The 13407-nt window shown below is 52.9% G+C and overlaps 6 protein-coding genes across 6 annotated transcripts; 1 reads left to right on the top strand and 5 right to left on the bottom strand.

Moving 5' to 3' along the window:
- Positions 1–32: 32 nt before the first annotated feature.
- Positions 33–1228, bottom strand: PFLUO_LOCUS2470 (CSG1/SUR1-like protein; the record flags this gene model as incomplete). The annotated part of the gene is made up of 3 exons (XM_073779614.1): positions 33–677; positions 737–892; positions 950–1228. The coding sequence occupies 3 exons, from the start codon at positions 1226–1228 to the stop codon at positions 33–35; spliced, it is 1080 nt and encodes a 359-aa protein (XP_073636551.1).
- A 1584-nt stretch (positions 1229–2812) lies between these two features.
- On the bottom strand, positions 2813–3547 carry PFLUO_LOCUS2471 (uncharacterized protein; the record flags this gene model as incomplete). Its single annotated transcript, XM_073779615.1, has 1 exon — positions 2813–3547. One exon carries the CDS (start codon positions 3545–3547, stop codon positions 2813–2815), a length of 735 nt encoding a protein of 244 aa, XP_073636552.1.
- Positions 3548–3994: 447 nt separating this feature from the next.
- PFLUO_LOCUS2472 (centromeric DNA-binding histone H3-like protein cse4) lies at positions 3995–4587 on the top strand (the record flags this gene model as incomplete). The annotated part of the gene is made up of 2 exons (XM_073779616.1): positions 3995–4151; positions 4241–4587. 2 exons carry the CDS (start codon positions 3995–3997, stop codon positions 4585–4587), a joined length of 504 nt encoding a protein of 167 aa, XP_073636553.1.
- Positions 4588–5228: 641 nt separating this feature from the next.
- Positions 5229–8336, bottom strand: PFLUO_LOCUS2473 (uncharacterized protein; the record flags this gene model as incomplete). The annotated part of the gene is made up of 5 exons (XM_073779617.1): positions 5229–6726; positions 6775–6890; positions 6939–6956; positions 7015–7125; positions 7182–8336. 5 exons carry the CDS (start codon positions 8334–8336, stop codon positions 5229–5231), a joined length of 2898 nt encoding a protein of 965 aa, XP_073636554.1.
- An 869-nt stretch (positions 8337–9205) lies between these two features.
- Positions 9206–10936, bottom strand: PFLUO_LOCUS2474 (uncharacterized protein; the record flags this gene model as incomplete). Its single annotated transcript, XM_073779618.1, has 3 exons — positions 9206–10399; positions 10491–10794; positions 10842–10936. The coding sequence occupies 3 exons, from the start codon at positions 10934–10936 to the stop codon at positions 9206–9208; spliced, it is 1593 nt and encodes a 530-aa protein (XP_073636555.1).
- A 520-nt stretch (positions 10937–11456) lies between these two features.
- On the bottom strand, positions 11457–13353 carry PFLUO_LOCUS2475 (uncharacterized protein; the record flags this gene model as incomplete). The annotated part of the gene is made up of 3 exons (XM_073779619.1): positions 11457–12964; positions 13024–13167; positions 13221–13353. 3 exons carry the CDS (start codon positions 13351–13353, stop codon positions 11457–11459), a joined length of 1785 nt encoding a protein of 594 aa, XP_073636556.1.
- Between the last annotated feature and the right edge of the window lie 54 nt (positions 13354–13407).

Consider the following 13407-nt stretch of genomic DNA (forward strand, 5'->3'; position numbering starts at 1 on the left):
CAATACACACAAAATACACAGGAATGATCAAATCAATCATCGTGGCGACTGAGCTCGTACGAGGTCTCGGTGACCCCGCGAGCCTCTTCGTCTTCCTTGAAGCTGACGCGTCGGAGGAGCGTGGGGAGCATGCGCGAGCGCCGCGTGGGCGAGGAGGAGAGGCGGGACGGGCTGATGAGGGAGGGCACCTTGGTGTAGCGGTAGCGGTACTTGGCTCCCAGGAGCATGACCCGACCATACGACCACCAGAGGCAGAAGCCGACCACGCCAGCTAGGCTGAAGCCGAGGAAGGTTAGGAGAATCCAGTGTTGGCCCATCCAGAAGATGAAGCGCGCGTCCTTGCCGTGCCAGCTGTTGCCCCGGTGGTGGGTGAAGAAGCTCCAGGAGAACCGGTTGTACTCGTCCTGCATGAGGATGCGCACGCGGCCGGCTTCGCTGGGTCGGTCCTGCATGTACTCCTTCCAGATAACCGACAAGAACAGCGGACCAGTGGAATACATGACCGTGATATATGGGAGCAGCCAGCTGCGGTCATATTGTTGTAACAATTCGATCACACGGAGGAAGAATGGGTGCTGGGGTACCGAGCCCATGGCATCGTTCGAGATGCCCGTGGGAACCGTTCGGCGCACCCACGCGGGATAAGCGAGCAAAGGGTCCAACCGGCGATTACAGCCCTGCCACGGTCATGTTAGAAACTTAATTTTCCAAAAAAAGGGGGGGAGGGGATTCCTACATCGTCCAGATCGATATATGTCCCACCATAGTGCGCCAGGACGAAGTAGCGGATCGAATCAGCCCGCTGGATGGGGTACTTGTAGCCGTCAAACGTCTCGAGAAACCAGGGGTACTCGGCCGCGATGAATTCACGCGATTTCTCGTTCGTCCAGAGCTGGGAGTTGTTAGTTATCTGCAGATCCGAAAAAAACACTTCCAGGCAACCACATACAATATATTCATAATCAGGATGCAAGTCAATGCAAGTCCGCTGCGCTTCCACCCACACCTCGGGGATAGTCTCGTTCTTGTAGGTCTGGTGAATGATCTTGGGGATGATCTGTGGGCGTTGCTCGATCAGGCTGGAATTGGGCGAGGGCAGCTCGGCATGGTGGATGGCGTCGGCGGCGGCATCTTCGAGGAGCAGTGAGAGCAGGGTCGAGACGCTTCGAACCAGGAACGCGATGATGAGCAGGTTGACCAGCAGAAAGATCACGAGTCCGCGTCGCATAATGGCGGCGGCGAGAGAAGAACGGTCACCCCAGTTTGGGAGTCAACCAGAATCCTCCGTCGAGGCACGACCAATTCAGGGACGGGTTTCAACAGCAAGGACTCTCAACACCAATCCAGGGTCATGAAGTTCGTCGTGTGCTCAGGGGCACGTGGGAGAAGAGACGAGAAAGAAAGGAGTCGTGGTGCCGAAGAGAGAACGACGTTCGTTCCAGGGGAAAATCTGGGGTTGGAACTCAGGGGAAGAGGGTTGGGATTCAATGGCCAGGAGGAGAGGGAAGGACGTCGTATGGGGAAACCGATTAAGGAGAGAAAGACAATTGAGAAAGGAAAACCCCAGGGAAAGCAAGTTGGAGGCCAAAAGGAGCGACGAGCGGGAGAGGTGGGGAGGGAACTAAGGCCAAAAGAGAAGCGATGGTTGAACTCTGGAGAGCCAGGGGCGAGTGGAATTTACGCCCGTAAGTGACCGTATCCCTCCCGCGATTGACCCGCGGTGTATGGTCACGCGATACAAGAGGCTGAGGGCGTGGCTAATCTGACTCAGCGGGGATGGTCATTGGCTCCACGCCACGGCCGGCGGGTCTGAAAGGGGCATTTTTCGCCGTTGACCCGGTTGAATTACGCACTAGGTCCATGGTTATCAGAGGCGTCGTCATCGAGAAAGAAATACATCCCTAGGTACCCAGAGCCATGTGGGGGGTGCGCAGCAGAGCAGAGTGGATTCGTTTTCGCGCCGGGGCACGTTCCCTGCGCCAGCATCGCATGGCCTGCCACAACCGCATCATCATTGTGGCAGTACCCTCGCCACGGGGTTGTGGAGTGTGCACGGGGCAGCTGGGGGATGCGCTAGGTGGTGGTGGTGATGGTGGTGGTTAATCTATTGCGCCCAACCGCTACCATGATGACCCGGTTCTGCTGCCACGGCTAAAGGACCGCCTGTACACAGTTCTATCGCCTGCCTGGGATGCCTTGCTGGCAGGCTGGTCTTGCTGCCTACAGCGAAGTGGCCCACCCAAATCGCCCCCACAGCCACTGGACGAGCCTGTCGCCTCCACGCACCCATGGCTCGTCGGGCGGCGTGTTCGGCCGTACCTAGGATGGACGTACAGGAAACAGTAGGCGAACTAGGCAACCGCAAGGGATTGTTCGACAGCATGTACCATGTAGGTACTAAACTGCGAGTCCGATGATCAGCGGCTGGACATGACGTGAGTGGCCTCGACTAAACTTGGATCGTGCGATGGGCTAGTTATCGTCCAATGAGGGGGAGAAACGGTAGTCTATATTGTGTATGCCATGGCATTCAATACAATGATCAAGGGTATCTATTCTCTTGGCTATGTTCAATGCAGAAAGAAGAATGAAAAAATGAAATAAATAAGAAAAAAAAGTCGCTCAGAAACCAATCCATGCATAACCATGACCCAATTCCTCTCTGCTGATCATCTTTGACTGTTTGAGACTCCGCGCCAATTCGTTTTTCTTCGGTCGATAGACGTCAATGAAAACGCTATACGAATCAACATGTATAAGCAGCCGGATGCAATCTCAACATCCATTGCCTCGCCCAACTCGATGGCATCACTCATCGCACCTCCGGAGCAGCCGCGGCCGCAAACTCACGGTTCAGGTTCGCCGCATCCGTACCGGCATCCACCCGCTCAAATAGACGGCGCCACCACACCGGCGGATCCAGTGGCCGGTGTCCACCATGCAGAGACGGATAGACATCGTTGAAGAAGTACCACACATGGCCCACGACGACACCACAGATCTCATCCTTCGGCACGGTGCCATGGACAATGAGACTGAACCCCATTAGCACCCAGGGCAGGTAGGGCGCCGTAAAGACGAGCAGACCCAAAAAGCTCAGCCGAGTCTCCGGGTTCCGTCGCGCCCAGATATATACCAGACTCGAGGAGAGCGACGTGCCCAGGAAAGGCAGCGACAGAAACGGCGACATCAGCAGCAGTGAGGACATGGCGTAGAAGAGCAGCCAGGCGAAGTGCGCGGGGGAGCGGCCGGAGGATTCCTCCAGGAGGCGCGAGTAACGCTGCAGAAAGAAGACATGGAATAAGAGATCGAGGTTTAAGGGGCCGAAATAGAGGAATGTGGTGAGCAGTCGCCAGTACTGGGATTTGGCGTACACGGAGCGGAAGCTGTAGAAGAGCTGGTAGGCAGTCACGACGTGGCACTGCACCAGTACGGAGGTTGCGACGGTGGCGACGGTCCACCATCGAGTCACGGGGGGCATCTCGTAGAACCATTGCTCAAGGGGGAACTGGCCTACTTGCCCGTTGTTCTCCCAGATCGCAGCCATGATTGCTTGATGAGAGGGTGAGTGGCTGACCGGGATAGCTAGCTGGGTCAGTAGCAGTAGTGACGAGGAGGTGATAGATACGCCGGGAAAGACCAAGTAAGTCGTATCGGGCGCTTATCGTCACGTGCCCGACACGACACGGGCGCGTGAATGAATGCTGGGGGCTGGGAGGGACTAAAGCGGCAAGATTACATTCATGCCCAGCCCCTACAATTATCGTTATAGGATCAATCCCTTTTGTGTTTTGCTTTCTGAAAGTGAGTGTATACTATTTACACAACCCCTCTCTATTGCTGCTGCGAGGCACTCCCCCCACGCCTAGACAGCTTCTCTCCCACCGGACTGGAGGAGAGCTCTCGCGCGTTCTACGGTCATTCCAATTGACCGTCGTCGACAACAACAACCCCTCCATTTCCCTCCTGCTCAGCGCAGCATCTCAATCCCACAATGCCACCCAAACTCGCGCGCAAGGTCCCCGCCTCCGGCAACCAACCACGAGCAGTAGCGCGCCCTTCCTCCGCAACAACCTCACCCGCAAAGGCGCGCAAGTCCGCCGTAAAGGCAGGCAAGCGACCAGCCGGGAAACGGCCCTCCAATGTCCAGCGTATGCACCCATCCCACATCCACACACACTCTCTCCTACCCTTCCTTACCCCTCTTGACCGAATCCATTTCCTAACATCAACAATAAAGCCGGCGACCCGACCCCCCAAGGCCGACGCCGGCGCTATAAGCCCGGCACCGTGGCCCTCAAAGAAATCCGCCGGTACCAACGCTCCTACGACCTGCTGATCGCCAAACTGCCCTTTGCGCGGCTTGTCCGTGAAGTCGCGCTCGATCTCCTGCCCGCCGAAGTTGGCGCCCAGCTGCGGTGGCAGTCTCATGCGATTCAGGCGCTGCAAGAAGCGGCGGAGGCGTTCATGGTGCATCTGTTCGAGGACACGAATCTGTGTGCCATCCATGCGAAGCGCGTTACCATTATGCAGAAGGATATTCAGCTTGCGAGGCGGATTCGTGGGGTTTGGGCCGGTCTCGGGTGATTTTGTTTTTTTTTTCGCTTTCTGCTGGATTGTCTGTGCGGTGGTGTTATCTGATGGGAGTTTCTCTTCCATAATCTGAGTGGCTGCTCCTATTATTGTCGGGCAGTATTGCGAGCAATGAGTGGATTTCTCTCCAGCTGCCACTTCGGGCGTTTTGTGGGCATGTATTCCGGATGGTGTTCTCTGTTATTGCGATGATCTGTTTAATTGTTTTTTGTTGGTGGTCCGAGTGAGGACGGGCTACGGCTACTATTATACCAAGGAGACAAGGGGTGTTGTACATTCGGGCTGGTGTCGCCTGTTACCGTGTTATAGGTGGTGAAAGCAGAGCAATCGATGACTCGAGAAGATAATACCCAGCTGCATCCTATGTGGAAGTAGAAGTGGTAGAGATGCCCTAAATGATAATGAGTAGTTACCCAAAGCTATAGCCAGCAATGTATGGATCTCATAATAGCCGTGAGGCCGGCATCAAAGACATCTTCCAGCGAGGCGCCACCAAACTGTACCCCCGTGCAGCGCCAATAATAAGAAAAGGATTAACGCCTCTCGGTATAACCATGACATGGTATCATAAACGATGCGCCCGAAAAGCAAAACGTGATAGATATGATATGAAAATCAGCCTGAACAGTAATCAATCAGGCTGGCCGTCTCAATGCAGGCGGCAATCCCATCGTCAGCCGGTTGCCTTCCTCCCGAACACTCTGAGCTTCTTCGCCTTTACCCTGACGTTCAAGGGTCTCCGCGAGCATTTCGTCCGTCACGCTGGCCCACAGCCGGTCATTGGCTCTCTTGGCCATAGCACGACCAGCTCGCGCGCTCTTCTCTGCTTGCTCGCCGACCACACCTCGAAAGTATTTCCAGCTCATGTATGTGAGTGTCATGCAGGTGATTTGGTTGTTGCTGATAGCCGTGGCAGACTGCAGGGCGTGCTGCAGGAACTGTTTGGTTTGGATGGTGGAGTCGGTGTGAACGGTTGCGCAGATAAGATAATAAGCGGCTTGGATATATTTGTTCGGGCTGCCTTGGCAGAAGGATTCGAGGGTGGACAGGACGTTAGGAAGCTGGTAGTGTGAGGGATGTGTTGGGTCTCGGATGATGAGCACGGTGTTGAGCGCGGCGAGGATACCTGCATCACGACGAGGATCATTGCGCGCCGTCTTGCTGAAGGAAGGTGATAGCGACAAATTTGGCGACTGGAATATTGCAAGTGCGGCCTTGATGTCGCCAGTTGCTTGCGCGATGGTGCCGGCCGCATATTCCATCAGACACTCGACGTTGTCGGGAAGGTGGCTGCCGAGCTCTTGGGCAAGTTGTCGGAGGTTGTTGAGGGTTTGACTCGCGAGGTCCCAGTCGGTCCGAGCACATGCCAGGAAGACCTGCTGCAGAAGGAAATTGCAGTGAAGGGCCTGCCGCCACTCTACACGTCGATTGGCAGTAACCATCGATTCGGAGATCTCCTGTGGGACCTTGAACCCTCCTTGAACCATCCGGAGCCCTTCGTCGAGATACTTCTCTGCCTTGCGACCATCGTAAGAATTTTTGGCACTCAGGGTAATCGAGCTGATGAAGTAGCAAAGGGCGTAAAGATCATGTTGCGGAAGCCAATTGAAGCTCATGACCAGCGTCCCATTGTGGACCTGCAGAATGTCTCCGGTATCAATTGACGATGGCCCAGCGGATTTGCCATTAAGCGGAATGGAGAAAGAGCCATCAGAGCGCCAGTTGGTGGTATCGCTCAGTGCCTCATCCATGAGTGTTTGCATGGCTTTCAACTTTTGCGCGGACTGGTTTACGTCGTACTCCAAAAGGCTGCAGCAGATATCAACCATCTGCACAATGGTCGTCAGCTGGGGGACGTGACGAAGTTCGTCGTTCAGTTGATGACTCCGTGCTACTGCCACCGCTCGCTGTGCCTGCTCGATGGAGTCCGAGCTCGTCCCTTGCTGCAGATGCGCCAGAGCTTCAATGACAGCGGCCATGGCTGAGACAGCCTTATCACCATTCCGACTGGCCATAGCGGCGATTTTGTGAAGGTGCTGTAGTGCTTGCACAAAGTCTTGGTGTGCCGAAGACGACAGCGAAAGTGTTACTCGAAGGAAACGGAACGCATACTCCCAAGCAGCGTGCCGATATCTGTGGTTCATTAGCATCGCAGTCATGTAGAACGGGCAGATCACGTACGCCTCTACATCTTGGATCATGCCGTCGACAGCCTTCAGGGAAGTCTTGGGGTTCTTCTTATGAAGCATTCGTGCAAGAAGGTGCTGCATACTGTACTTCAAGTCCAGCATGCGATTCTACAAAGGGTCAGTACGGGGGCAACGAAGGATTGGCAGAATACTGACTCGTTCACAAAGATCGATCTATTCCACGAGTTAGCGCATTGATCACGGCGGCCAGGAACAACAGTTCGAAACATACCCCTTTGCTCAAGGCTGTTTCCGCCTCGATATCATTATCCGTCTCTTCAAATAGAGTGCGCGCATAGCGAAGTCGCACGAGAGCTTCTTTGCGAGGTTGCAATCGCCAATTCTGAGAAATAACTTGTTAGCCCAAACCGACTCCGAGAAAAACAAAAGCATCCGTACCTTCAGCACCGCTTCCAAGCAGCCAAGCCCTGTCGCAACTAGCTTGTAATATTCCTCAACATCGGTCTCACGAGTCGCCAGCGCCGCTTTCGTTCCGGAATTGTGGGCAGCATTCAAATACTCATCGGCCAAAGACAGTAACAGAACCTGGTAATCGACTGGCGGTTTTGTAGGCTTCGTTGACTTCTCGGCTGTCTGTTGGCTCGGTTGTCGGTTCTGATGTGGTTGTGGTTGTGGTTGTGGCTGCGGCTGCGGCTGCGGCTGTGGGTATGGCTGCTGCTTCTTTTGTTGCTGCTTGTGAACCTTCATCTGGATCTCTGAAGAGGTTGGTACCACGATCTGCGGAGCGATCTTTGGTGGTGGTGAAGGGATGGATGGAGCTTTCTTCAACTCCACTTTCGGAGAAGGCTTGGGCGCCAGCTCAGCCTTAATAATGGGGGACGGCTGAAGAGCATTTGCGCTTGCCTGTTGTGGACTAAATTCATTGTTTGACTTTATGGTCGCCGAAGGGGGACGGGCAATCGGAGGCGCGGGTGTTTGCGACAGAGCCAGAGAGGTGGTCGGAAAAGTTTGTGGTTGGGGACTGGCCGTCGCAGCAGAGGCTATGGGTTGCTCATCATATTGCAACGAGATTTGGGAATATCGAGATCGGGGAGCAGTTGGGAGAGGCGGCTGGACGAACAGCTGGGCCGGGTTCACGAACTGATGTTGGGACTCTTCTTGCTGGGGTGGAGGCGGGCGCGGCCCTGGTGGTGGGTGCCGTACAGGCGACTGCGGTGGAGGAGGTCTAGGTGATTGCGGCGGCAGTTGAGCTTGTGGTATCTGTTGTGGTGATGGTCGGTGGTGAGGGAGTTGGGCCTGCGGAGACGACTGCGCGGGAGACCGCGGAGGGGCTTGTTGGAGGTGCTGAGGTGGAGGGTGATGTAACTGGGGTTGTTGGTTGAACTGCTGCTGATTATATTGCTGGGGGTAGGCAGGGTACTGCGGCATCATCGCCTGGGGATACATCCCCGGCTTGCCATAGCCGGCGTTATACGGCGACGGCGGATTCGGCGCGGCATTGTTGTACAGCAACTGAGGCGGGATGTGCTGCCCATTAGGAGGATAGGAGGGCGGCACATAGGGGTATTGACCGTGCGGTGGTGGGAAGCTCATCGCAGAGATGGTCCCTTAAAGGAGCGAGTAAGAAAATAGACACGCTCGCAAAGTGGTTGGAAGCTCTGGGCGGCGTCGTGGTCTCGGAATGAGATTGATGCCTGAATTTACGTTGATGCCTGAGGATCAAAGATCATATCGAACAAACCAAGTGCAGAGTATATATTCGACGCTTTCTTTTCTTCCCGCCTCTTACTTCCTTCCCACCATTATACACCGTCTAGAGATGACACAAGAGGCAAGAAAGAGACAGCTGCGCGTTCGTAGGGTCAGTGCTCTTACACACATCTATAAGTCCATACTATCGACAGTCGTCCTTGCCGGAGTGAAAACCTGGCTAAACGCGCGGCAATGGCTCAACCGCTTGAGGAGATCGCCCCGCCTAACCAGGATTGCGACCGTTCTAGCTGAGCAGTTCTTCCAGCAAGATTTAGCAGACTTGCCGCGTTACAATGTTAGACAATTTTGTCTAGTTTCCCGCCTTCAAAGTAACTAAGAGCTACGCTAGCTATAGTTTAGTAACCTAGGAGGAAGTTAGTATGCTTTAGGTATAGATAACGAAGTCTAGTCCTATAGCAAGGAGATTTTTACTATTTATAAGGCCTATATCTTACGGAAAAATCGGCTCCTAATGGCGATAGGATTATAGTATGATCATTATCCAATCTTTAATCCATGTCTCTTCTAAAAACATTAGCTTTATATGTGCGCGCTGTAGCTAAAAATGTAGTTCGAGTACACATTTCTCGAATAAACGATAACACACCATGAAAATCAAGAGAAAATGGCCTTAATAATATTTAAAAACTACAGATGACACTACATTGTTGAGAAAGGTCTGGTCCACCATCCCAGCATCCTTGATGCGTCTAGACTTCCTGAGTCTCCGCCTGCTCCTGACCCTTTTCCATGTGGTCGATGACCGGCTTTTGCTTTTCTAAAGCAGTTCTGTCATGTCTCTCTAATTCGGTCAACCGATGTCCAGCACCGCTGGTTTGGAAATCTTTAAACTGCCATGCGTGGAGTTTGGCCTCGAAAAGTTCATCAACTTCTTCCAGCGACCTGCCTTTGAGCTCGGGAGTGAAGAAGATGCCAAACAGCCCTGACAAGTAGGCAGCTGCAGCAAAGATCCACCCAATCTTAGGTCCCAAATTGGGTCCCGGGTTAGCGAGAAGGTACGGTGTGACAAAAGTGACGAGAAATGCTGCAAGAACGTCATTGGCAGTGCCGAATGCCATGATTTTTTTGCGCATTCTCACGCCACCAATCTCTGCGCCAATCAAAAATGCGTTGTTGCTAGCTGAGATTTTAGTAAATATGCCGAGCAGGAGGAACGTGGCGATGACCGTTCGCTTTTCAGATTGATTCGGGTTGGCCTCTGAGCCGAGAGCGGCGCCAATGGATAAGAGAATGCCGCAAAAGAGACCGCCGACGATCATCAGTGGACGGCGGCCGGTGTAGTCGGTGATCAAGATACCAAAAAAGGAACCGACTATGGTCATGGCCTGTCCGATCGTGGCGTAGGTAAATGAAGCGTCGCCGTATCCGCTCTGCTTGTAGAATGTTGGACCGTAGCTGTTGACAAACTGATTGCCGTTGGTCTGTCGGAAAATAAATAGTGACGCAACGATCCATGCCCGGCGACCATAATTACTGGGGTCAGTAAAGATCTTCCACCAGCTGTCGGTCTCTCGCGAGTAGCCGAGCGCAATAGCTTCTTCGATTGCATCGATCTCGGCCGCGACGTAGCCGTTGGTGACTTCCTCCCTTTTGCGGAGCTTCTGGAGGTTAGCGAGGGCAAGATCCTTTTTACCCTTGAGCAAGAGCCATCGCGGAGATTCCGGAGTGAACGCGATGAGACAGAGAATGATGACCGGTGGGATAAGCTGCACACCACATGGAATGATCCAACCCTTGTCAGACGTCTCATTGACATAGGCGCGAGACATGCCACTACCCCAGAGGTTACCCAGAGCGACGACGAAGGTAATGGAACCGGCTAATAAGCCACGAAGCGCGCTAGGAGCGATCTCGGCGCAATATGCCGGCACCAAGTTTTCCACCTTTCAGGACATCAGCACCCGCTGCAGAAGCGTAAAATCTGAAAGGAACAATAGCCTTGATGATCAGGGAAGGAAAGGGAGGCCGTCTTACTAAACCGACAGAAAGATATGCAAAGTTGCGTCCAATAGTAAACTGTTGCCAGGTCTTGGATGTCAATTCAATAATCAGTGAAATGATTTGGATGACAGCGGTGACGATGATCGAGTTGCGGTATCCAACGCGATCAATAAGTGGCTCGATGAGGAAACAGCCACCTAGTTTGCCAATCCATGGAACCGAGTTCATAAGCGAGGCGCGCTGCGTGGGCAGCTCATAGTCGCCTTCGCCATTTTGCACACCGAATCGACGTAAGAACGAGGGAAGTGCTTGGAGAGATCCAAACGATCCCGTATCACTTTTGAAATCAGCGGAATCACTGGAGCTATAGGGCCTGTAACTTACATGCCAAATAATAGTGCACCTTGCAGGTAGACTAAGATACAAAACAATAGATAGAGGTTGAGGGCTTTGAAATTGGACAGGTGAGATGCTAACATGGTGAAAAAGTCTCGTCCGTTCAGACTTTCCGAGGTAGCGGGTTAGGCTCACCCTTGTCCGTCAATCAGTCTTTATATGCATTTTATCAGGAGGAATACAATAGGACTTTTGGGGTAAAGGAGGCGCCAAGTTCGGACCGGTCGAGTGGGCAATGGGGGGGAAGATCTTGACCCATCCCTAGTGTCGATGGTGTCATTCGCCCGATACATCGGTCGAGTGATTTGTCTTGAGCCGACAGACCAGGCTTGTTCGGAGATTATCGTATTGAGTAGGATCTATGGGATTCGAGTCACGATGTCTAATTTATAGGGGGCTTGTTCGGAGATTATCACATGAGGAGTCCATGTCCAACCACGATATGCAGGATCAGTGGCATTGGAGTCGGATTGTCCGACGTGTAAGGTAGCTACAATCTTGATACGGTCTACTTTTGATACCATGATAACTATTTTCTTGATCAATATTATTTAACAGAAAAATTGTATATTCCCAGGTTTCTTATGCACTAGTATATTTCTTTCATGAAAGGGATTGGTTATCTCCAATAGTCATCCAAATCTTCGTCTGAGCGATGGGATCTCCTCCGACACTGTCCTCCGGCAGATTCCCCCATGCAATTTCACCCGAGACTGGTTCTCCCCACACCGTTCCTGTTTCAAGGACATATTGATCCCATGCCTTAAGTAACCCCTGAAGCTTTTCGGGATGTGATTCGGCGAGATCGTCGGTCTCTCCCGGGTCAACAGACAGGTCAAATAGCTCCCATCTGTTCTTGCCGAAGGCGTCTTCGGGCATATTGACAATTTTCCAGTTACCTTTGCGCAAGGCGGCCCTTCCAAAAAGTTCCCAGCCCATAAATTCGTCATCGCCGTGGATGCCTGACACGCCTCCTTGGGCACCGCCCGTCATGAAAGGGACCCATGATTTCCCTCGCATGGGATGAACTTCGTGGCCCTTGTACATTCCCTTCTTCCCGCTAGCTGAAGGATGGGTGGCACCCGCCATATCGAGAAGTGTTGGGGCAATGTCCATGACCGTCGCAAAAGAGGGTACTACCTTATTCTGGGGCCACGACGGGGGGTATCGGACTACCATGGGCACTCGAATGCCGCCTTCTGTAGAGTACATCTTGTACAACCTTGATGGTGCAGTCGCTGCTTGAGCCCATCTCGGACCGTACCACACGAAAGAATCGTGATTTCCAATGTTGTCAAGTTGGTTATCGTAGTACTTTTTCAAAACAGCGATCAAATCTTTCCCCATGAGGGGGTACGACTCAAAGACAGCTCCTTCGGCTCCATTGTCGGACATAAAGATGACCATAGTGTTGTCGAGCTCACCGGTGGAATCAAGGTAGTCCATGACTTTGCCTATGTTTTGATCCATGTTGTCTACCATTCCCGCGAAGCATTCCATTGCCCGGGCCGATTTCTGTCTTTCTTCGTCTGTCATATCCTCCCATTCAGCCGCATAGGCATGTGCAGTATCTTCAGGCACGATTGGGTGGGGCTTGACGTCTTTACCGATCAGTCCCAATTCCTTCAGCCGAGCGATTCGCTTCTCTCTTAGAGCCGTGGGCCCGTCGTCATACTTGCCTCGATAGCGCTCTCTATCCTCTTTACTGCATTGCAAGGGCCAATGAGGTGCAGAGAAAGGGAGAAAAGCAAAGAATGGCTGCTCCTTTTGCTCCTCAGTACGTTCTTGAAAGTAGTTGATCAGGTTGGAGGTGTAGTACTCTGAAGAAAAAAAGCCGGTGTTATACTCATTTCCCTTGTTGGGCTCGATGACTTTGCGCTTTCCGTCTTCTGCGTATAGTACGGGGATCCTAACGAAGAAATCCATTGGGTTCTCGAATTGAGGTTCAAAGCCGAAGTGGTTGGTGCATCCAGGGAGCAGGGCAAACGAACGATCAAATCCTCTTTGAGAGGGCCCAGTCTCGGGCTTGAGACCAAGATGCCACTTTCCGGACATGAGCGTGTGGTAGCCTGCGTCGTGGAGGAGTTCGGGCAAAGCAGCGACATCATGATCTAGAAATGAGTACATATAAGCCATGTGTCAGAGATACCAAACATTGGGAGCAACTCACTGAGGTAGCCCTCATGCCCGCGCTTATTCCATCGCTCATAGTCATTAGCGCGTTGCTCACTCATGACCCCAACACCGGCGAGATGGTTGTCCGTTCCAGACATAAGCATGGAACGAGTTGGAGAGCAAGCAGCGGCCGCGTGAACTTGAAACTGAGGTCAGCTTGAGCCAGCAGAAATTGATATATCATGGACTGACAATCGGTGAACTGCATCCCCTCACGAGCTATCCGGTCGATATTAGGTGTTCTGATCTCTGAGCCAAAGCATCCGACATCAGAGTACCCGAGGTCGTCTGCCACTATGAGTAAGAAGTTCGGGCGTTTGGCCATGTTAGGAGATAGGTGGGAAGGAGAGGAAGCAGTTTCGGGATTGCAGGGAGGAAA

The sequence above is a fragment of the Penicillium psychrofluorescens genome, assembly GCF_964197705.1.
Source record: "Penicillium psychrofluorescens genome assembly, chromosome: 2".
Taxonomy (NCBI): domain Eukaryota; kingdom Fungi; phylum Ascomycota; class Eurotiomycetes; order Eurotiales; family Aspergillaceae; genus Penicillium; species Penicillium psychrofluorescens.